The 24,480-nt window shown below is 47.4% G+C and overlaps 1 protein-coding gene across 1 annotated transcript in view; it reads right to left on the bottom strand.

Moving 5' to 3' along the window:
- Positions 1–24,480, bottom strand: part of MGMT (O-6-methylguanine-DNA methyltransferase) — a 107,139-nt gene that overhangs the window by 63,478 nt on the left and 19,181 nt on the right. Inside the window, exons 4-5 of the mRNA XM_026036228.1 lie at positions 14,420–14,448; positions 8,785–8,795 (exon numbers count right to left, since the gene is read on the bottom strand). Coding sequence (XP_025892013.1) covers positions 8,785–8,795; positions 14,420–14,448 — 40 coding nt within the window. The remainder of the gene's footprint in view (positions 1–8,784; positions 8,796–14,419; positions 14,449–24,480) is intronic.

Raw genomic sequence — 24,480 nt, 5'->3', positions numbered from 1 at the left:
GAGCTGTGAGCAACTTCTGAACAAGCACCACTATACTGGAGCAAAGAAGGACTTAAACTACCTGTTTGTGGGGCCTAGCAAAGCCCCGCGTTGGTTCCTGCAGCTGTGCGGGTCACTATGGGCACCACCTCCAGCACGGACAGCATTTTTCTGCAGCATCTCCCTCAAATGGTGGCACCAACTCCAGGCCTGACAGGGCCGGGCCGGGCCCCACGTGTGTCTATAGGGCTGACGTGGATGAACGTCGTCCCGCGAAGCCAAGACGCAGCCAGGCCTGTTAAAGCTTTAAATGTCAAACTCTTCCTGAGACAATAAAGAAGTCACGAGGCTTTTAATACTGATGATAAAGAAAGGCACCGTATTTATTTATGATAGCTCAATAACTCCAGCCCGAACACACATTTCTGTCCACTTTACTTTATGGTAGCATCACGAACTATGGGTATTTAGTAACACCAGGAAGTAAACTAGTTATACGGTTGTGCACATGGTAATCTACCATAAAGGACCACACCATAAAACACTTATTTCTGATTTCAAGTAGAACCCGCTATGATCCTCAGCAGCAGACACGTGGAGGTGACACATTGTCTACACGCCACAAAACGCTTCCTAATCTGCACGTGCTCCGTAACTGCCAGCAGCACAATCTAATAAACCAGCTTCTCTCTCTGCCTTTTCCTAAACGTGCTTTTATAAAGGTGCATTATCATAAACGCCATCTCACTGATAAGAAAGAAAATAATCACAGCAAGTCCAGCTAAACGGTCTGGAAGTGTCTGATCTAACTGAACAAACAAATACACAAAAGCACAGTACTACAGATAGACAAGGCAGCAAGATCAGTTTGCCAAATCCAGGTAAGTCTTCACCCCAGCGCAGGATCAAATGCATTTACGCCTCTCCCAAGGGATCTGCTCAGGGACCCACAGCCCTCCTTCGGGAATTCCTCCCCTCGGGAATGTGCTGGTTTCAGCAGAGCTTCAGCAGAGCTTTGGTGATGCCAGGCAGGAGGCACCTCTTTCTGACCGTCCTCTCAGCGCCGACATCTCCAGAGCGCGTTGCTTTTCCACCTGGAGAACCTTTCCATGTGCTCCCATGATGTCTCCCTTGACGGCCAGGGCAGACGCTGCCCCAGGCCACCCCAGGAGGGGCACCTGGAAGCACCCAGAGCGTGAGCAGCGCCAACACGAGGCTCTATCTTCGCGGTATTTGAGGTCTGATGCACAAGAACCAGGTTGGCACAACCCATACGTGACAGATCCATGGGGGCTGCTGCGTCCCTCCTTGTGACCATGCAGGTGCCAGCGGCACAATGAAAACAAGGCCAGCCAAGGGAAACGGAACCGGGATTGCTCCAGATCAGCTTCACCCTCCCTCCAAGCCGCTCTTCAGAAAGCAGACGCCTTGTGCTCCTCGTTTTGATCCTGGGACCTCTCCCATCCTCCGTGAATTTTCCAACACGACTGCTAGCGTGACTATGAGTGCCTCAGCCAGTCCCTTAAGCATCCTCAGATTAAAATCACCAGGCCTTTGAAAACAGGCAGGACTCCACCGCTAGATTTCCTGGGCTGAGATCTTATCCCTTCTTGCTGGTATTAATTGTGCTAACCATCTGCTCACTTTTGATTTTTTTTAATTGAAAACAAATGCAAAAAGTCATTGAACACTTCAGTCTCATTTGTTAATAGCTCCCTGCTTCCCTCAAGTAGCAGACCAAACACTTTACTCGGTCTTCCTCTTATTACTAATGCACTTATCAATCGATTCCTTTGTCTCTTGCTAGTTCCATTTTATTTTGTGCCTTACTTTCTTATTCTGGCCCTATATGTCTGCTTGGTTCTTCTGTGTTCTTCTTATTTTAAAGGTTCTTGCTTTCTGGTCCTTCTTGTATTTAAGGTCTTTGAATGGCTTAATCCTCCATGTTACGAAGTTGTCAATTTATTGCACACACTGTTTTGTTGCATTTGGGCCCAAAAAAGTGCCTGACTAGGTAAAATCCCCCTTGTCCAACAGGTCCTGACGTGACCACTTCATCTTAGTTGTATTCTTTGATTTGAAGTCTTAAACTTTTTTGCAATGCATATAGCAGAGACAACTTTATGTCAGAAAGTCTTTCATAACAAGCAAGAAGAGAACTAAAAGTGCCGGAGAATAAAGTCCTGAGCATTTTCCTGGGGGGAATCAGAGCTGGTTTTGCCGTTCCTCAACAGCAATGCTGTCTGCAACCGCCCAGCAGCTCCGGCCCATCCGCTTGTCCCGGAGCGCTTCCCAATCCTAGCAAGGCTCCGTCTCCCGTCGGGTTGCCGGGATCAGCTTCCCTATTCCAGTGCGCAGTCTCAAAACACGGCCACCCCCACGGCGCTGTTACAGACACACTGAACATTTCGGGAAAGACTCTGTGCTCCTAACACGCTTTTTCATTATAATCATGCATAATACACAAGTACTTATTGGTCTTCAGTAATACTAGACAAAAAGTCTAGTTTGGGCTTCCCTATGATAGGTGGGTTTATACATGTAGCTGGTAGAAGAGATTAACATTAATTACTGAAAACACCAGATGTAGTAATTAATCTGAACAATATTACTTAAAGTATTTGGAAGATGTGAAAGCTCTTACATTGCTTACATTCAAAAGTCCGGGTCAGTAGGCTGTGATATTTAAAGGTGTGACTCTTATTCTGCCTTGTGCAAGTTGGCAGAGCTCCTGGACCTGTGAAACCAGGCAGATGCCAACAACAACCGCCCTGCACAAGAGCAGGGCTCTGGTCTCCAGCAGGGTCCGTGGGACTGGCTCTTTGGGCTGGCTCATCACCACCACTTGTGTGTGAGGTTTGATGGGAAAATGCATCAAAAATCAGGCCTTTGCAATTCGAGATGCAAATTGAGAGGCAATACCTGAATGTGCAGGACAAACCCAACCCGCAACTCAAACTGCTTGAGAAAGCCTAAAAAAGCCCCATTTTCTGCAAGGGCAGCGGGCGCTGGGGCCGCTCCGCGGCTTTCCCGCTCTGCTCCGTTGAGGCGCACGCCGGGCTGTTCTTCAGGAGCTGGGAACTTCCTCCCTTCACCCTCGGAGCGTGCCTGGCGCTCGGGAGCTCGCAGTCAAGTGCACACTTGTGGGAGGAAATATTTCCCGACCCTTCGACGGGGACTTTCTGGCTGCAGAGGAGCTTAGGAGCCCTTTGCATCTCGTTAGCACTTGAGCAAGCGTTGTAATCAAAGTAAGTATCAAAGCTGAATTACAGGAAGACATTAATATTGCCGGACTTTATATGAAATAAATCTTTTTTATGGGTTTGAACAGCCTCTGCCACTACCCCAGCTCTGGCCACAGAGCCGTAGGGGTCATTAGTGGTCACCAGATGTGGCTCCGAGCTCCAAGCGCCGGGCGAGCCGCGCGGTCCCCGGGCGCCTCGGAGCTGGGGCCCCACTGCACGCCCAGGAATGCGCCCGTCCCGCCTGGAAAACACCCCTTTTCCCGGGCACGGGCACCTCGGCGCGCGGCATCTGCCGCTCCAAGCCCCTCGCTGCCGAGCACATAAATCTCTGCCTCTCGCGCCGGCCGTGATGCCTTAAACAGCTGGAGAGAGGGAGACGGGACTCCACGGCGCAGCAATTTCACCCGGCAGCTTGCAGGAAATCCATCGGCGGTCTGCAAACTCGGGGTGAAAACCAGACTCGAAGAAACGGTCGTTTGGCAAGCGCAGGACGTGGGAGCGACGGAGATGCCAGAGCAGGGCGTGAGGTGCAATTGTGCCCCGTGGGAGCAGCGAGGGGACGAGGTGCCCACGCCGCAGCGCGGAGCCCCGCGGAATATCCAGTCAAGAAGGCTCATCCTGGAGGATAATGCCGCTAGTTATTTTTTGTCAATAAAAAGGAGAAAATGCCCAAGTGTGTCTGACAATGAGGGACTGGAAGTATTGGAGGATTTTGAAATGTTAAGACAGAAAGCTTCTTATTTCATTCAATTTGAGAGGTGAAGTGGGAACTGTGCCACAGTTTGGAGGCAAGAATAAAAATTCCATGAAATAGTCTCATGAGACAATTGATAGCACTCATCCATAGTTGGTGACACTCTGACTCTTTCATGAAAAAGGCAATTTTGCTTCCCAGAAAAATATTCTGGCACTGGGGATTCCAGAGGACAAGGCTCTCACTACACATTCTGACTTCTTAACCCATATTAATACCTACAGTTATCAAACCCAGAACTTCAAACTGTGACTTTGTGGCAAAGAGGATTCTACAAAAATACAAACAGCGCTTGCTTTTGTCACGACATATTTACGGCTGAAAAGAATAATAATCCATTTCTCCGTTTTTTTCCTGTTATTTTATTTGCAGCTTAGAGGAGACGTCTGATCAGGACCGAAGCTGCATAATGCATCTCAAACCTATGCTGGGAGTTTAAGGCGTCGAAAATATTGTGAAAGTCATTTGAAGTAACATTTGATTTTATGCAAACAGAAAACATTTGCATAATAAGATCAAGCCCTTAATTCTGGAGCGTGGAACAAAAGATTTGCAGCAAATTTAGTCCATTTTCTGAAAGAATATCCAAATTTCACGGCAGATTTTGGTACCTTTCACCAGGTATTGTCCTTGCTGCACATGAAATGGTCAACGTGCATGGAGGGACGTGCTGCTTGCTTGAGATTCATGCTGCCTTGCCCAAAGCTGGAGGCTGCAATTGGACACACGGGCCCAAGAACGAGGTAAAACAGACGTGGAGCCGCGATGCCTTGGGAAGGGACCGTCCATCCCTAGAAGAAGAGATGTCTTGGGAAGGGACTGTCCATCCCTAGAAGACTCGCAGCGAGACCCACACAGGGCTCTTGGCCAAGTGGCTCAAAGAGAGAAGGAGTCATTGGGAAGAGCGGGCAGCTGCAGCAAGGGTGGATTCCCACCTCGCCCTCGTTCCCTCTTCCCAATAAGGAGCAATGCCATGAAAGCCGGGGAGGGAGCAAGTCCTAGGGAGATGGGAGGACCTTCCAGGCCTGCCCTCCTCCTGTGGAAGGGGAGTCACAGGAAATGGAGGGCGAACGTTTGGGAAAGAAGGGCCCCGACATGCATGGCACACGCAGACACTTGGGGTGGGCAGAACCACCCGTGCGCTGCAGCCTCCTGCACTTCCAACGAGGACACAAGACGTTGGTCCTTGGATGGAGAAAGAGAGAAGAGAAGCCCAGCTGTGGAGCAGGGACCTACCAGGTCCTCCTACACCTCCCGCTGCAAGACAGAGCTGGCGTCTTCAACCAAACCAAGTTTCATTCCCACCCAGGTGCTTAACCATCAGTTAGGACCATGGACCAGGAGCTGTGAATGATCACGGCACATTTGTGCCATCCTCCGCCCTCAGCACCGCATGGAAATCCAGATTCTGGTGCTACAGCTTGAGGCCCTGGCCTGACATTTCCTCCTCGCCCACAGACAATAGTTTCCTGCAGACAATACAGGCAGTATTTGTTATGGGTTTACTGTTCAGTGTTACGTTCTGGTTCAAGAAGTTGTAATCTGTACAGTAGCGTTGTGCCTGCCTGGAAACAGGACCTATTTCTATTTGCATGGTAATGAGACATTTTATCTGACAAGGTGCTGAAGGGAAAGATGCTAATAATTTTAACAGTTGGGTGTTACACTTTAAAACGCATTCAAGGAAACTGAGCAAAAGCATTACTTAAACACCAAACTTTATGCAAGTGAACCATAGAGAAGGAAAGGGGCTTAAAACACTGCTGAAAAGCATGACTTGAAACACGGAACCACATGGCAGAAATGGGAGAAGAGCTTCATCCACACTGGCCTTGCCCAAAGCCATAAAGGGCCAACAGAGACAGACAGCGGGAGATTTTCATCTTCCTTAAGCCCTGCATGGAAATAAATAAACCTCAGCTCGATCCAAAAGTGCGGCTCTTAACTTCCAGTAATCTGATTAACTCCTATTTTTGCCCTTTAAAAAATAAACTTTGCTTTTACGTTAAGAAAGCATATTCATACTGGATCATCCACTCCATACTCCTGCAAACGTGATACTATCTTTGACCTCGGACGTGTAGCTTGAATAATGATAGAGGCATTTGACTAGATGATAAACAGAGATCTTATTTCCTTTGCAAGGAAACTGCAAGAAATTTAACCAAGGCCAGTGGAGCAGAAGTGTTGGGATAGGTTAAGAAAACAAAAGTCACATTGCTTCACCAAACCAGTAAATCAGTTAAGCACATTCTTGACGTTATAACATCGGCATCGCACAGACGTGATTTAAAATGTTTTCAAGACTGTGATTAAAAAAATGGAACTCTTAGGTAAGACACTAGCAACTCTGATCTGTTTAACTGATGTGCCTCATATTAATGTCCCTGTTTTATTGTGGATATTCCCAGGCTCTATGGAGTCTGCACCATGCGGAAGCTCCAACAGGCTCCCACCAAGCGCCCCCGGCTCCCTCGTACTGGCCATGAGGACAAGCTGCTTTGCTGGAGACACGCGGAGCTGATCCCGCTCGGCTGCGCAGCGCAACAGCGAGCAGCGAAATTGGGAGATTTCCCCCCGTTTCGCTCCACCGCGCCTCCAGGGATTTCTGAAAAACCTCTGAATTCTGCCCGTGGTTAGCTGTGAGCGCTGGCAGGCTCCTGACGAACGGCTTAGTGAAAGAGGAGCAACAGCAACACGGCAAGCGGGACGTGGACATTGCTGAAGCTCAAACCTAACGTTAGGTGACAAGGTGGAGGTCTCGTCACCGCCACACGATGGGACGTTCGCCACCGGCTGTGATCCCGGAGCCTGTACCGGGAAGCTGCTGTTTTGCCACCAGAGAATTCCCGCATTTCCCTCCACTGGAGAATTCCCGCTGAGGCTCAAGCGCACCCGCAGCCTCCGTGCCGCTTGCTCTGCTGCCTCAAGATATACTGCGCTTCTCAAGCCGGGTTAATTCATGTTAAGAAGACAGTTATGAAGCTACCTGACATTCGGCTTTGATTTAAGAGGTTGCAGAGCCCGTTAGGGACTACTGGACTCCGAGGAGCCGAGTGTCCCCCGTAACGTGCACCACTGCTGCCGGGGTCGCTGTCGAGCAGCTCAGGAATACAAGAGCAAGCCCAACAGCCACTTGTGTCTCCACGTGTCCATGTCCCAAGCAAACCCCTCTCTGACCCCTGGCAAAGCAGCAGCCACTCCGTGCTCTACGGAACAAGGGTTTGTCCATCTCTGTGGCTCTGCACCCCGCACAACTGCACAGGCCTCGGCCAGTGTAAATGTCCCATCTGAGTTCGGATTCTGGCACAGATGCTCCAACGTCTGCTTTCTGGCAAGTCCATGAGCCTGTCTTCTTGTTTGAAGCCCTGCCCTGTCCCCCATGAAAACCTTCTGCCTGGCAGGAGGACTGAGCACAACCACAGGAGGATGCTCAGGATGGTGAGCACGAGAAAAGGGGCTGGAAGGCGCCCAAGGGAATTCAACAAAACAAGGACCCACCACCCTGGAGCCCATGTTCTCCTGCACCGCAAGCATCGTTACTTTAATCCATATGTTTGAAGAGAAAAAAAACCCCATACACACCCCCAAACTAATGTATATAATGGTAATAAATTTGAACAAGAGGCAGCAAATCGCAGGAAACTCGTCACTAGAGACCGCGGTGCCAAACTAGCTTCTCCCAAAGAACAAAAGTGGGAGGGGAAGACACCAGCGGAATAGCAGGAACGGATCAGATGTATCCAAGAGGGAAAGCAGAGCCAGGGCAAGGAGCCAGACACATTACACATGACATAAGTAAATAAATCACAGGAAGTGAGATTAAAACCCAAATTAACTGGAGGAGGGGGAGAGCTACAACACCTGCATAGAGGTGTCCACCCCACGGAGATTAATATCACACAGTCTATGAAAGGTCTGATTTGTGGCGGCTGAGAGGGAAAGTAAGAAAGATTCATGTTTAAAAAGCAGACTTTAAAAAAAAAAAATCAGTTCCACTGCAATTCCCTGGTTTGCAACTGCAGCCGCCACCTGAAAGCCCGGCACAGCCGCCGGAAGACGCGCGTGCTGGTTTTCATATACGTTGCAATGAAACTATACTGCAGTTTTGTTTTAAAAGTATGGCTAAATGAGATGAATTTTAAAGCAGACTGAAATCTGAATATTTTAATTTAAAATTTGATTTTAAATTTTAGACGTAATTTGGGCAATTTCTAACACATTTGAGCACCTAATTCTGAAATCTTTATGGTATCTTAACGTATGTGTGTGCAACAGTGATGCCAACGAATGGATGCTGTGCAAAATAGCCCGTAGCGTAACTATTCCTCCCTTAATCATCCCAGGCCTTTTGCTGATAACTTGTTCTAAGTTATCACCAGGCTCGGAGATGGGCAGCAGGGAGGGAGGACCTCAGCCACCCTCGTCCTGGGCATGACACCCATCACCCCCAGTAGCCAAACTGGGCGCAGACCCGCAGCGCTGGGTGCCAGAGGGACCCGCTGTGTCTCAGGGCCCCAAATTCCCTCGCTCCGCCACCAACTTGAGGTTTTTAAAGCAGCTTCTTGCTGGCTTTAAAAACGCATCTTAAACAAGTTCAGCGTGATGTGCTGGGATCTTACACTGCCGAGATCCCAGCATCATCAAGACGGCTATTACGTGGACGGCTAAAACTGCTGACTTTCCGTAATTTGATATAAAACAAATTCCATGCCACTAAAGTAATAGTGAAAACAGTCAAGAGAATAATGGTATGGAAAAATATAAAAACCGCCAATCCTCCTTTCCCTCAGGTTTTCCAACCACCTGCTGGCAAACTACATTATATGGATTTTTGTTTTTTAAATATAAAAGCCCTGTGAGAAACAAATGCAATAAAACCAAGGGGTGCTCAGGACTCGCGGCCGCATTTCCTGACGAGGGGTTTTCGCGCCAGCAGGAACCGCCTTTGGGCCCGTGTAGGTACGGAAACCACGAGCGCCTCTGGAGCAAGCGCTTGCAGACCTCACACAGGAGCAGGAGAGCTGCTGCCTGCAAGAGGTAACGCGAAGACGAAGCAAACTCAGGTGCAGTGCTGGGGAACAAGGCACAGGCGAAGGAGGTCCGAGGCGCGGCACCTTTCTGTGGGCAGATGGCAGAGAAGAGTCGTCTCCTCTCTCTCGTTAACGTAATTAAGGCAATGGGTGCGGGTCTCTCTCCAAGCTGGGCATGGTCACAGCGCGTGCCGGGGACGCAGCGCTGCACCAACGAGGTTAAATCCGAATGGACACGCATTTCTGGCACGCGGAGGGTGCTCGATATTAGCCCTACCTGCTGCCAGAAACAACAGCAGGGGGAAACGTGCCAACGCGCGGTAACGGAAAGGACTTAGCTCATTTGGGCAGGAGGTTAATTAGAGCTAACTCATGCCCAAAAGCAGGTCAAGACATCGCCGTGTGGTCCCCAAATCCAGGCTCGCTTGGAGCCGCTTCCGACGGCTGCTCCCGCCTGGACCACGAGGCAAGGGCCAGCATCCTATCCCAACAACAGCATCGGGAACTATGGAGAGAAAACGCGGGATGTGGGAGACGGGGCCGAGAGCGGGCCGGCTCCGAGGGCGAGGACGAGCAGCCGCATCCGCCTCCATTATTTATGAGCTGGTCCCACCAGCCCCGCGCGCCGGCCCCCAGGAATGACGGCAACCTGTCAGCGCAGAATTGTATTCTGCGAGACAATAACCGCGCCGTTCCTGCAAATGTCAATATGTCAATTGAGGGTAACACAGCTCTCAATAAACCAATATTTTGTAAAAACTAAACAGAATCTGAATTAAAAAAAAAGAAAAAGGAAAAAGGAGGGAAAAAGTCATGCACGGAAAACGGAAATTTGAGTGCGCCGAGCGCCAAGCTCCTCCCTTGCAACGTCGGGCCGGAAAATTCATTCTTCCTGCCAGATGGTGGAGACAGAAAAACACATTTTTCTGGATTACAATTCTTGAAGCCTTCACTATTTTATTACTTATTATTCATGAAATGCCATAGGAAAGGAAAGAGGAGCCTTCGCAGGAGGTAGAGAGCTTATGCTACAGCAGAATCAAACCCCAATTCAAAGACATCCCAGGTACAGGAGAATTAAAAGGCGCTGCATTTCTGATAGTTTGCCGCAAAAGAAGTTTGAAGTTAGAGTCGATATGACAAGGCATAGGACCTGAAATTGCATTTAAATATATCCAGCAACCACCTGATGGAAGAAAACTGCAGAGTAATGATGCCCTACTTGCAAGGCTGGAAAAGGCTGCATGGTCAATGCTCCTTTCCTCTAAAACTGCAAAATTTCCTCCAAATCTTTGCTGGTTTTGAGCTTCCTCCTGCTCAGTCCAGGCTAACTTCACACTAGTGGGTTCCTTCAGGGCCCAGGCTAGAAAAGGGAGTCACAGCAGGGCAGGACTTCCTTGGGACACGCCAGTAACTTTAATACTTGGGTAGAAAATGCCTCCAAGTTTTTGACATGATGTTTAAATTTTCAAAAAATTTAGAGGTGAATTGCTTTTTCTGAAATCCTGGGACCAGAAAGATAAGCACTGAAAAGAAATCAAGAGAAAGAGAAAAGCAAGACGGAAACCATGCAGACGTGTCTGCTGGAAAAGGAAGACCAACAGAAGAATTTGTTGGTGGGATGTATGAGTGAAGATTAAACCTGTTCTAAGATACAAGATGGAGAAGAGTAAAGTGCTAAAATTCATGTTCTTGCAATAACTACAGGCGTATATTGGGCTCAGGGAAAACCTCCCTCTCCGTTTTGGAGGGCCGGAATCTCGCTGCTCAGTGCCCACCACTGGCACTCAACAAGTGTTTCCAACTCAACTGGTTTCCCTGCAAACCCCATCCCACCCAGGTAACGCAGCAAAGCATTTTCTGCTTTTCTCGAAGAACTGGGTCTAGAGCAAACATTCGTTTTGAGAGACTTCACCAGAAAATGGCAATTGCTGGAGTTCAGCAAAGAGCACCAAAACCAACTCAACGACCAGTGCAGCCTTCTGCGACAACGTGCAGCACCCAGTCCAGCAAGCAGCGCGGAAAAGAGCTCATTAAACACTCTCTATATACTCAAAATGCTCAAAATACTCTATATACTCAAAATAATCTCCGAGCACTGCAAACTACTCAGCATTGTTTAGGTAGCTAAATAGGAACAATAGCATGAAATTCAAGAGGAGTATCTGTGGCGAGCAGCACAAGAGCTACAGCACTCGGGTTTGTTAAGCTACGGCTGGGTCTCTTGAGAGAAACAGGAAAAATTGGAATTCTTGGAAAATCAAAGGCTGGACAAAACCAGGCGCCTGTGCGCGGAGGAGGAGGAGGAGGAGGGTTCTCTTCCTCCATCCCTGTATGAGAAGACCTCAGCAATAATTAGATGGCTTCTTTACCATGCGGTCATGAGAGGGAGATACCTACGTGAGGGATCTCCTCAAGAGAGAGGATGGATATAAACAGCAGAACCTGAGAAACGGAGGGGCTATAAACAACCCACACCAGATGGGGTGATACACAGACCTGTAAAAGCTAAGTTATCTAACTGTGCAGATAACGTTATTTAAAAAGCACCAAAAGCAGCAAGCGCTGCTAACCTATGAAAAACATGGAACAAAACATGAGAATTTTAATATATTATTTGCTATTAGGAAGATGACAAAGGAGTTTTCTCCACTACAGGGACATCTCTGGCTGAAGAGACGCAGAGAAACCACGGATGCTTTTGGACAGAAAACCCTGGCCCATCACTCACTACCCATAACGAATGCTAGAAAAGCAGGAAAAGCCAACAGAACATCCCCCGATATTTGACAGATGCCAACACCCCACCACGCAACGCGCCCGGCTGAGTCACGTCTGCACCGCCTGGGCCTCCCCTGGCCCAAAAAGAGGCTCCAAAAGCACCCGCTGTGGGACCTGCGGCATTTGCAAAGCGCTCCCCCACATCACAGACCACAAACAGGCCCTTTGCAGCTCCCAAAGAGTCCCTTGGCACCCTGGTTTGGTGTCCCATTCCACATCCCACCGCCTCCCGCCCCACATCCCCATGGATGCAGAGCTGCTCGCTCCCGCCTCGCCCACCCCGGACCCCATGGCCGTGTGGATCCCGTGTGGATCCCACACCGCCGCGTCCATCAATCCCGCCCTTCCCGACGTTAATCCCGCCGCGCGGAACGCGGGCCGCTCCGGCGGCCGCCCGACAACCTATCCATCCCCAGCAAACTTATCATAAAGCAATCACGGCTTAATTAAAGCCGCGGAGAGGTCAATGTGTTCGTGCGCGAGATGATTCAGGATGATGTCACTTGGGTGCAATCAATTAAAATGCACAGTATATTTTTTAAATGGGAAAACCCGAGCGGGGAGCCTGTTGTCTACCCAAAGGTTTTCGTATGCTTTAAAAGCTTCATTTAAATATTTTTTTCCCTTATTTATATGCACAAAAGTAATAGTTACATCAGATATTCATAGGTGATTTAGATGATTGATACCAATTTCTCTTCATAATATGACTAGCAAATAAAAAACACAGCAGTTCTAATACAAAAAAATAACATGTGACAAGGTTTCCTAAAACATTTCTATTTTGGACCTCACAAGCTAAATTGCTTTTGCTGGCCCCTTCCACCTCTCAGCATGGTTGACAGACAAATTGATCGAAACATCGGAAAATAATATGCTTGCAAAATTTCTCTGGGTGAGTTTCCAGTCTTTTGAATTTTTCATACCAGAACAAAATGAAAGATTGCCTCCTTGATTTTTCCTCCATTATGCGTCCCCATCTTATGTACTACAGGAACATACAATACTTCAAATAGCAGCAATACATTGTAAACAAAATGTATAACATTTTTCATAGAACACCCAAGCCGTATGAAGTTAAAAGACTGGGTAGCAGGCATCTTTGCCCTGCAGATTATGTTGTTCAATTATAATGAATTCATACATTTGAAGTTGCCTTAGGGCCTCTCATTAGACTTAGGGGTGTTTATTACAGGAAATATTGCTTGTATCATTTAAGAAGCAAGAAGGCTGGATGATTTGATTAGAAATGTTGACAGTTGAGGTGTGTAAAAAATATGTCATTCACCCACATTTTCCCCCACTTTAATATCAGGATCCTTCATTTTTTATGAATTCCTTAACCCCTTCCTTCCCGCCATGCGAGCGCTCGGGTTTCCCGGCGGGTTCCGCACGGATTCCTCAGCCGGGGGAAAGCGGGAAGCTGGTTGGAGCACTGCCCCGCGTGTGTGCACGCAGCATGCAACACGCAGCATGCACGTAGGCAGCATGCACACACACATGCAGCCTGCATGCAACACGCAGCATGCAACACACAGCATGTAACACGCAGGCTGCACGCATGCAGCATGCACGTATGCAGGCTGCATGCATGCTGCATGTGCACATGCACCAAGCTCTGCTCCCCACACGCCCTCCAGCCCGGCCCAACACTGAAATTAACTTTCATTATGATGCAGCAAAGGCAGAAAAGGCAGAATCTCATACATTTAAATTTACACCTCATGAAACTTAACCAAATTATTTCCCCGAATACTGCACATGAAAACCTGGTAAGTAGTTCATCTTTTTTTCCTTTTTTTTTTTTTGTCCAAATTAAACAAGTCCTTAGAGATTATCTTGCATTTAAACCATCAGCGGCGTTGATTGAGTTTAATGGTTGAATCAGAAAGCTATAGGAAAAAAAAAAAAGAAATAGAAGCAAAAATCATGTTCCTTGTAGTAGTTTTATTTTCTGCACTGGCAGGGCTCATTTCTTGTTTGCTTTGCCTTACTCTTGCCAGAGGTAACACACAGCACAGGTAATTCCTATCCTATGGAAACCCATCTGTAAATCTGCTTCCCGTGGCCCATAACTCAGAAAGCAAGAAACTCTATTTTTGCGCTCGGTCTGTGACACGTGGGGGTCTGAGCACTAACCCCTGCGCGGAGCAAGCAGCAGTTTTGATGACGTGAACGAAGCAAGTGGCTACTCCAATGTCTTCCAGGGCATCTCAGGCTCCCACATCCCTCAGGATGTAGTCCCAAAGCCCCAAGCATGTAGTCCCAAAGTTTGCATGTACAGTCACATGCCGGAATACTGAGAATAGGTATTTAATCTGATATTTCCATATGAGCGGTGTAAACCAGACAAAAGAGGTAATGGTGGAAGCAATTAGTCGAAAATACATGATATATAACAACAACCCTGATCACTCAGCAGGCACTTTGCTGCACTGGTGTTTGCCACGCCACCCTTGCTGCACAAGCTGCAGGATACAGGCAGCTCCCAGCCAAATATCCTTGTTCACCAGCAGCTCCGCAACAAACGGGCACCTAAAACCACAGTTCAACCAGTGCTGCTCACCACTGGTCAAATCGCTTATTCAGAAGGTGCTAGCTGCAGAGACGTGCACACGACTAATTACCTTGCAATGCATTTGAGGAACGTGCACGGCTCGACTTGATTCCCATATATATTCCATGGAGCAGGTGCCCCAATGCCGTGTGCAGCTGCACGTTCCGCAGGGCTCCGGGCTCTACCTGCGGCGCCGGGCTGTGCGGGCAGCCAGCTCCTCATCTGCATTTAGAGACGCTTCTATCTCTTAAAATACTTACCTAAATACTTCAGGGTGCTTAAACGGCAAGCTGCCGACTATCTGCAAATATCTATAGGACTAACAGTAGCATTCTTAAGTTAGGAGTGACAAATACTAGAAAACCTCCACAATTTGGCTTCCATATCTCTGAATTGGTATTTCAGTGACAGATGTTTGTTGCGGCAAAAACCTCTGTCAGAACAAAATTAGGTGATCTATCATTTTAAGATATGGTCTTCATATACTGTTTACTCGAAGATATCACTTGCCTCAAGCCAATTTTGACCAAGAACATTTTGTGATATGGAAGTGATTTGTATATCATCATTTTTGTGATAAATGTAGCTCTTGAACACAAAATAACCTACTATTCCACAGTATTACAGTTAAAACTCCTTCACCAGTAAATCTGTACTACTGCTTTTATTACTACAAAGATACTGTATCTAGACTTCAATGCATTTCCCATTTTTATTCACGGAATGAGGTTGCCCGTTTTCCCGGCTTTACATGGGGGAAGCTCCCCCCGGCGCCCTGCTTCCCATGGGAGACATCCCGGGGGCCGTGGCAGGGCCAGCGTGGAGCCTTGGGAACGGCACCAAACGGTGACACGGAGCATTCCCGAAACTCCCAAATTCCATGGTCAGTGGTGGGGAAGCAACGTCCCTCCTCTCGGATCGGCCAAATCCCGTGTTTTTTAGAATAAAAATTTGGATAAACCATCACCATCCTCTTCCTCACCCGCTGGGTTGGAGGCAGGGGTGGAAGGGGAAGCACAAAAGGCTGCAAATTGGCCTAAACCAGGACAACCCATCCCACCACAGGCGCGTTGGGATGAGCGGGACGAGGGGGACACCCCGAGACGGGAAGGGAAACACGGCTCCCGACCCAGCCAGACCTGCTCAGCGTCCGAGTCGAGTTCCCACCACCCATGGAGCACCTGACACCTCTTTGGAGACTGCTGATTAGCACAACACCTGCCACGGAGAAAATTAATTGAGCCCATAAATTATTGTATAGGCCACTGAGTAACCGCAGTGCAGAAACGAGCTCTCGTCACGACCAGCCTTGGGTCAGCCTAAAACAAAGACTTAGCGATAAGGGGCTCTAGTTTTTCTTACTTCCCGGAGTAACAGCTGACCTCACGTTAATTGGACCCCATGGACACGCTGGAAGCAACACTATTGCACACGGAGACGGCTCGCTTTGGTCGGAAATCACGGGATTTAGGGTCAGCCCTGCCAGTGCTGGCAGCAGCAGGACCCCGGTGGCCAGGAACCACATCCAGCTGCCCTGGCTGCCCTCTCTGCCATGGGACATGGAGGCGACTGCATTTATGGAGGGACTTCAATGGGGGAGGTTTGCCACATCTGGAACGACAATTTTCAGACATAAACCCCCACTACGGAAGATATTTTATATAGTTTACCCATGGAGAGACTTCCCTGCTATTTAATGACACACAGTTGGTAAAGGAGAACTGGGTGGTTGTTCACCTGACCCTCTGCTCTAGCAGGGATTTGATCAAGTACAAATCGGTGTAACCCCTGACGACACAATCAAATTTAATACTGCCTTTATTTTAACTATTCTTTCCTAGTTGTTTAATCACTTCTAAATTATAAGTATTTCATTTTTCACACAGTGCAGTTTTCGGTTGTTTACACACGTTTTTGTTCTAAGTTGTAAACTAGCAAACTAAGCACAAGAAAACCCTGTGTTTTCACAGAATCCCAGAATGGCTGAGGTTGGAAAGGAGCTCTGGAGATCATCCAGTCCAACCCCCTGCTCAAGTAGGCACTTTTCAGGCTTTTTTTCTTTTTAATCTAATCCTGAATTCGGTAAGAACTTGTTTCTATCTAGGGCTGCAAGAAGTCCTAGACTGCTCCATCAGCTGCACGGACACCTCAGCACTGCACCCGAGCCCCTGATGTTCTAGCTCCTGTTCTAGGAGAGACAGCGCCCCTGGACAAAGGACACAAAGTCATTAATACGTGCTTTAAGTACAGGCCAGGCTAGTAATGACAAAATAGGATTATGCCCTGTTTTGGGAAGTGTGATGTCCAGCAGCCTCCCTCGCCGGTGGAACAAAAGCAACATGAGCATCCTGCTCGCAGAGCAAGCGTGAAGCTCCTTCCATTCGTGTCTCTGAACAAAACCTGGGCTGGACACCACTAGATTGGCTGTTCATCTCCCTAGAGGTTTAGGGAAGAAGAAGACAACAGGATCTTCAAGATGCCACCATCATTGTCCTTGTCATTCACCTGGCCCCTCTTCCTGGGGCAACTGTCCATCTCAAAGGATGGGTTTCAATCAACTGTCTTGCTAGGATGAACAAGACCTGACAAAATTTAAGGGACATTCTGCCCCCTGCTCTGGTCCCTATTACCAACCTTCTCATAACGTGCCCCATTAGTCAAAGAAAAGAGGGTAAAACCACCGGGGAGCTGGGCTCAAGCAACCCGGGAAGGGAGAGGAGCAGCTGAACGAGCAAAATCCCCTTCCCAGCACACGGGAAAGGCAGCGGGGAGCCCAGGGGAATCCCGAGGGGAGATCATCCAGACAGAGAGCAGCTCTGAACGAGAAGCACAAAAAAGGGGCGGAAAACGCCATGCACACCTCACCCGATTTGCCTGTTTATTTTAGCCCCTGTTCCAGCACACCGGGATACGGCACCGTGAACCACACCTGTAAGAGCAGAAATTACAGAGCAGCCTATAGAGTACTGTGAAATTTCAAAATGTTTTGCACAGTTTAAGGCAAAAAAGATTGCTATTATAAACAGGAACACTACCTCAATTTTAAAGTCTTCCCCCTCCCAGGATTAGCATGAAATATACCGGGCATGAGAGAGTTCTTTTGATAACGTAATTTCAAGGCAGCTGATTTGACACGATCCCCTTTTGCCTTAGTTCTCCAAGTCAGAACCGTGCATCACATCCTCTCATCTTCTCACTTGGTTCACATCAACGGGCGCAAGTCCTTGCGCAAGGTAAATTCTCATTCACAGTCAAAACTGAAAAGAGAAAAATCACACATATATGCATAAATAAAAAATACCTCTGGAACAGACAGCAAAAGTGATAAATTCTGAAGGTAAACAGCAAAGCGTGCATTAAAGGCATGAAGAAAAACTGACATGCTATAGTCAAGGCCAGAATTTTTACTTCTGAGAGGGCAGCTGAAATTTGGCCAGAACTAGTTTGTATCTGTCACAACTGCCTAATAAACGACAACTATTTCCTTTTGCGATTACACACGGGGAAAAAAATAGAAGAAAAAAGAAAAAAAAAAGAGCCCATAATTTGGCCTACAGCAACATAACCACTGAAAGAATGTTTTGCTAGGGTTCAATTTGCATGATAAACTGTTGTTAAGAGATACCATCTGTTTTTAAATTTAGAAAAAGGGCCCATATTATACAGCTCATTACAAATATTACTAACTCTTAGACAATGGCTCTTGCAAAGCGCGCCGCGCCGCTAACGGAGCAGAAAGCTTCAACAACAAATCACTGGCGAGTTCTCGCCCCGCACGTCTCAGGCAGAGAGTCCACAAGCAGAGGGGAACGTGGTCACTTGTGGCAAGCAACCCACGGACCTACTGAGGGTAGCACAAACAGCCGCTCTGCAAAGTGACACCGCGGCCGGCGGCTTTGGAGGATGAAGCAGGTGAGATGTCCCGTGCCGGGTGCTCCCACCGCGACGAGGAAGAGGAGCAGGGCCCGGGACCTGCCAGGGAGCCCCTGTCCCACGCAGGGGCCCCGGCAGCGGCCACCGGCTCCCACCGGCTCCCTGCACCAGCCTCTGTCAGCARCGGTCACCATGAAGATGCGCTCCTGATTAATGTTCCCCCAGCCCCGTACTTAATAATTGATATAATTTGTATTAACTTTAAAATTGCTATCACTAGGGCGGACAAGGATGAACCACGAACAATTCTGGAGAGTAGTTTTACACAAGGAAACATTACACGCCACAATTAAAACTGTTAGTTTTATACGAGAGCAATTGTTCATGATTCACAGAGATGAATTAATGCAAAACAAAACTACACATTTAAAGCATATAATAAGGAATACTTCCGAGAGGTTCTAAGTACTTTATAAATTACTTTAATATTAGTGTTTCTTATTATCACATTTATATTCTCATAAACCGTGTTTTTAAATGTTATTCCCAAGTAATCTATGCTTTTACAAAATGAACAAACTTTTAAAATAATGACAGTATGCTGTATAAGAAGCGTCTCCATTAATTTCTCCCTACCTTGCATTGACAAAGGGCAATAGGAATGTTACAGTACTTAGAAAAAAAATGGTCATTCTACATTCATTCAGATAACCCTGTTTTTATACAAAGAATTAAGCACCACTTCCCGAAACATTATATTGTAAGGTTCACTGGTACTGGTCAAGAATATCCTATGCTATCCTATCAGGATGATTAATGAAGGCACCTTTTTCACAGAATGTCAGGCTCTGCCTTTTTAACAACTGACCTTTCATAGAATACTACTGAACTCATAATTCCACTTTTGTTCAGTTTCTTATTAGTGGAGTTAAAATTAATACTTATGGGAATGATGGCTAAGGTGATGCACAGTAAATCTTAGAGCACATCACCCTTCCACGCCGACTGCCCAAGGAATAGCACCTGCATTTGTCTACTTCAATAGCATAAGTATTCTAGTAAAACTCTATGTCCTTTTAAAAGACAAATTAGGTCAATATTCAACCCTCTTTCAAGTGCAAAGCTGTACAGGCGCAGAAAGAGGCTTTCAAAGTTCAGATATCCCAGTGCAATAGTTAATGCCTACTGTACATCCAGGAATTCGTAATCTTGCTGCCTTGTTTGGAACTTTCGGGACGTAGGATACGAAGCAGCCCCCGAGCCACATTCATCTTGGAGGGGACACTTCAACAGCGTGCCCTAAGTGCCGCATCCCGACAGCTCTCCGTGCCCTAAATGCTGCATCCCAACAGCTCTCCGTGCCCTAAGTGCCACATCCCAACAGCTCTCCGTGCCCTAAGTGCTGCATCCCAACAGCTCTCCGTGCCCTAAGTGCTGCATCCCGGGGAGGCAGGGAGAGCATCTCCCCTCCGGAGCCAATGGAGAGCTGGGCATACACCCGAACAAAACCACGCAGCTCGAGGAAAACATGCCGGGATGCACTTAGTTGTGTATAGGGATGAACATCACGAGAGCAAGAGAATGCTGATTTAAGAGATTAAAGCTTCGGCGAAGATACTCATTACCAGATCTGTCTGCATCTTTACGCCTTTGAAAACACTGGTAACAACTCTTCCCTCAGCCTTAAACACTGACATCCSTAAAACAAGAAGCTATGTGGCTACAGCCAGCTCCCTATCCTTCAAAATATTTAAAGACGATACAGATGAAACTTTTATTGGTATATGAAGACGAAAATGCATGTCCTGGCAGCGCTGATRCGAGAGCAAACACTCAAGACATTGCCCAACTTGCAGCAATTCTGCTAGCAAAGGGACAGTCATGCAAGCAAACCGCAGCTTAATTTTCCTTTACGCATTTATTTGGAGTCCACTCTCATTCACCATGAAACAAGGCATCTGCATCGTGCCTACATATTGCATCTTGCAAAGAGAACAGCACTCGCACCGTGTCACCTCGTGCAAATCAGCGAGGCCGCAAAGGATTTCGCCTTACATAAACAGTTCCCTGGGACAAAGCTAAGGGATGCCAGAGTGAATTTCAAGCCCTCCTCAGACCTCTGTATTTTTCATAAGGTCAACTGGGCTGTCACTTAACTGTTGGGTATCTGGAGAGCAGAGACCTCCGGAGAAGAAGAGCAGCTCGGCAGGCACCTCGCAATGAGAGGAGAAGGATCCRGGAGCCAGGCGCACTGAGCTCCTTCCTCCCACTGTTCACTAGGATAACAGGAATAGCTTAACAAACAGGGGTTATGCCGAACCAAACATGCATTTTCTGTAATAAAGTTCACTCCTATACCATGGAAAAATATACCACTGGTCCTTGAATTTTTAGCAATTCCACTATTTTGGTGGAAAGAAGGGTGTCTTTGCCTTGTCTAGGAACAAAAAAAAAGATTTCTCAACTTTGACAAGGTTTAATTATCAGAAGCTAAAAGACAAAAGTAAAAATTTTGAAAAATAAGAAAAAAAAGTAATATTTAGTTTTCCCATATATTTTGAAAACATAAATTTGTGGATTTTAGCTCACAACTTGTCAGGATACAGTGACAAGCAAAGCAAAATTTTGACTTTTCTATTGATTTGGAAGTGAAAACTCTGTGTGTGTATGTTCATATCCATAGGTATGTATGCATATGCTTGTGCTCCAAACACATGTACACATATGTATACATAATACCAGGGTACACAAATATGCAACCGGGATGTAGGTTTTTAGTATGAAAATACCAATAAGGGCAAACGTTCCTGTGGCTCTCCAGCTCGGAGCGTGCAGGAGCTCCCGTTCTCCGCGCGAGCTGCTGCTGCTGCCGGAGCTGCTCTCGCCCCTGCAAGGCGCAGGCAGGAAAGGGGAGTGCGCAGCGCTACCAAGGGGAAGGGAAAGTCTTTTTCCTCCAATTCTGAGGACAAAGGCGCGGGGTCTGAGCTGTTTCTGCTCTGTTTCAGCCGGAGAACATCAAGATCTGTCACAAGCAATCAGGCTCGCGTCCTGCTGAAGCACTCTGTGACTGCTGCCAAATGAGTCTGGGAGAAAAAAAACACACACAACCTAGTAATTAAAATTATAAAACACGGATCTGTGAAGCTATACTGTTTCCAAAGAGACTCGGCGGCATCTGCCAACATGTGGTGCAGTCAGATGTAGGTGAAACAGGATCATCTGAGGCTTGGGTTGTTCAATATTTAGCAAGAACACGTATTTAAAAGAGCAAGTCCCTTAAGTGCCATCTGCAATTCTTACCTGTGCTATTAAGAGCACAGATACTCCAAGATTTCCCATTAAATGCAAGGCAGGGTATCCTGCCTTCCGATGCAGCTCTTAGTCCCCCTAATGCCTCGGAACCCGGATCCTCACTCTTGTTAAGGTTTTGCAACAGAAAAAAATGGTTAAACCACAGAACTAGAAGAAGTGGTTTAATAAATAGATGGCCCCAGACTTTTCCAGCCCTACACTGAAGGGAAAACAGCACGAATGGCTAAGTACAGCGTGGATACCCCAGTAAATGTATTCCCTCAAGTATGAAAGATGAGACAATAACTAGGAAGACACCGAATTTTTATAGAGCAATTTACAATGGAAGCGCAACAAGAAGCGCCGCTGCGTGTGGAAGGGAGGCCGGGAGCGAGGGAGGCCGGGAGCGAGGGAGGCCGCGCGGCGGAGCCCAGTGGCCCACGGGGGACCCGGGGCCTTCGTGGCCCCAGCCCCGGCCCCTCCAAACTCCTCCGCTCGTTACCTCTTGATACGCCCACGCCAGACAGATCCTAAACAGGAATCCCTATTCGTAATGGGCGCATAAGTGAAAAATAAAATGAATAAATAAAATAAATCCCAGCAAACACACACCGACGTCTCTTCCAAGCGAAGCAGATCTTTCAATTCCGCTAGCCAGAGTGCATCAGACCCCCTACTATGGGTTTGTTTGGTAGTAAAATGAAAGAGCTGAGGAAGTGTTCGGGGAAGACAAGTTTATGGGGGATGTGGACCACGACAGAGCAAAAAGGCAACAAAAGTGTCACAATTGGGAGAGGCTGTTCTATCATTTCGCTGATACAGTTAGCTGATAAGTAGGGAAATGTATGTTCATTCASATGGTTCTCACAGCCTTTCATAAAACTGCAAAAGTGAAAATGGGAYGAGATTTTGGAAGGAAAACCACAAAGGAATCTGAAGCAATTCAGCAGAACTCACAGTTAATCCAAACAACCCCTTCTTTGCCCAGGTTACAGGGGAAATCCATCAAAACACCCCAAATGTGTCCTCTCTGATGCCCAAAGCCCAGTACGCTGGACTCGGAAGGTCTGCTTTCAAACAGGAAATTCTCCTTTACGCACATCTTGGGGGGCTGTAAAATGACTCCAACTTCTAGATAAACAACACAGGGAGGATTAATAGCTGTGACTCATTCAAGAAATGGGAATACGGATAGAGGAGGCAGAAAATGATATCGAGAATATGTAGTCCTAGCATTTTTGTTTGTTTTCCTCCAACTTCATTATACCTGTTGTGAGTGGGAAGGGAGGGGAAGAAGGGGCATTCGGCATCTTTTTAGCTTGATTTCCCTTTGCTTTATACAAAATACATTTTGCTAACGCCTTGAGTTATCTGTGCCCCTGGAAATCATATGCAGCGTGAATGTATTTTTGTTCCTGTACTCTTTTGTTGCCTGTTTTTGTTATTGCTATAAGTCCTACGAAAAAGAATTTAAAAATGTATTTCCCGGAGCAGACAGGAAACGAGACACGCTACCACACCRCTGAGGATATCCTCCGTTTCACACGGCAAAATAAATCTTAAACCCAGAGGATATCTGCATAAATGAAGAGCATCTGGACAAGCTCAGCGCCACGGGCAGCATTACCCAGCAGACAGCGAGCTCGTGACCTGCAGCGGTTGATAGGTGATCCCAACCATGACCAACCGAGATTGCGGCTAACACGGCGTGCCAGCAAAGCCGGGCGCTGCTCGAACAAACAGCCAAAGACACGGGCGGCAGCAGCGAGAGCGGGGAGACGTCCCCGAAGGCGCAGGAGGGAAAACCTCCCTGAGCAAGCACCCRAACCCGAGCCTGGCTTGGAGGGCTGCCCTGGCCGGGGGACCTGGCCAGGACAGTAGGTGCTTTTTAGCTTCTTCAAATAGCCCCCAAAGCCCTGCTTAAACTCAGAACAGCCTCTTGCTGGAGGTGGAGAATGTTCTTGAGCTGGGCTTCCACACTACTGAGGTAGGACAGGTCAAATGATCGCAGCGCAGGGTAATTTATATTTACAACCAAGTGTTTTAGCGTTGAAACTTCCAACGGCTCCTCCCAGGCAAGTCACATCACTGGACCTGAAGGATTAAGAAACAGGGCAGGAAATTGGCTCCATCCTTCACATCCAAGCATCCCTTGCACTCAAGCAGGCTGTTAAACACAGCCAATAACCACAGCAAGAAGAGGCTGTTGAGGTTTATGCAACATTCAGAAAACGTGGATCAAAATAACTGCATGAGCTGAGGAATCGCGTGCCATAGGAGCCCTAGGTCTGATGCAACGCCCATGAGCAGCTCGCTGCACCCTCAGGAGGCTTTACAGCAAGTAAATGCAATGGGGGCACMACGGCCAGGCCGGCGGTGCATTTAGGCCGTGTCCGACCTGCTGCAGACCCGGGCAGCAAACGTGGGAGCTGCAGCAGGCGCGAGGCGCRGATCCGCCACCCACCATCCCCGCCYTCTCAATACCTGAACACAGGCCACACCAAACCAGAATGGCAAAGCTAAAGCTATGGGCATCGCTACCAGAGCTGAGGAAGAAGAGGTGACAAGGTGACAATTTGGCTCTCTGACCTTCACCCAGTTCTTCTACTTGCTCTTATTCTGAACTGGAACAAGCAGCAGAAAGAATAGCATTTGCTCTTGAATAGCATTTGCTCTTGAATAGCATTTTTTTCCACACTGGACGTTATCCGTGAAATCATGTGTGATCTACATTACCACGGAATTCCTTAGGAAAATAAAGTACAATAAAAAAACTATGAGTATGAATGAAAACTTTATGTATTAGCTGACTATAACAGGAAGTCTTCCAAATGTCAAAATTAAGTGGAAAAAAAAAAATGATAGCTGTTCAAAAAGTAGTTTGATTAACTGATCACCAKGATTTCACATCTGCAGTCAATAACATAGTAGATTTACTCTACTTAGTTTAGAAGTAATCAAAAAAGC

The sequence above is a fragment of the Nothoprocta perdicaria genome, unplaced genomic scaffold (genome assembly GCF_003342845.1).
Source record: "Nothoprocta perdicaria isolate Ctin4 unplaced genomic scaffold, notPer1 scaffold_172, whole genome shotgun sequence".
Taxonomy (NCBI): Eukaryota; Metazoa; Chordata; class Aves; order Tinamiformes; family Tinamidae; genus Nothoprocta; species Nothoprocta perdicaria.
Note: the sequence above shows the minus strand (reverse complement) of the source record. Positions and strands in the feature narration are given on the sequence as shown.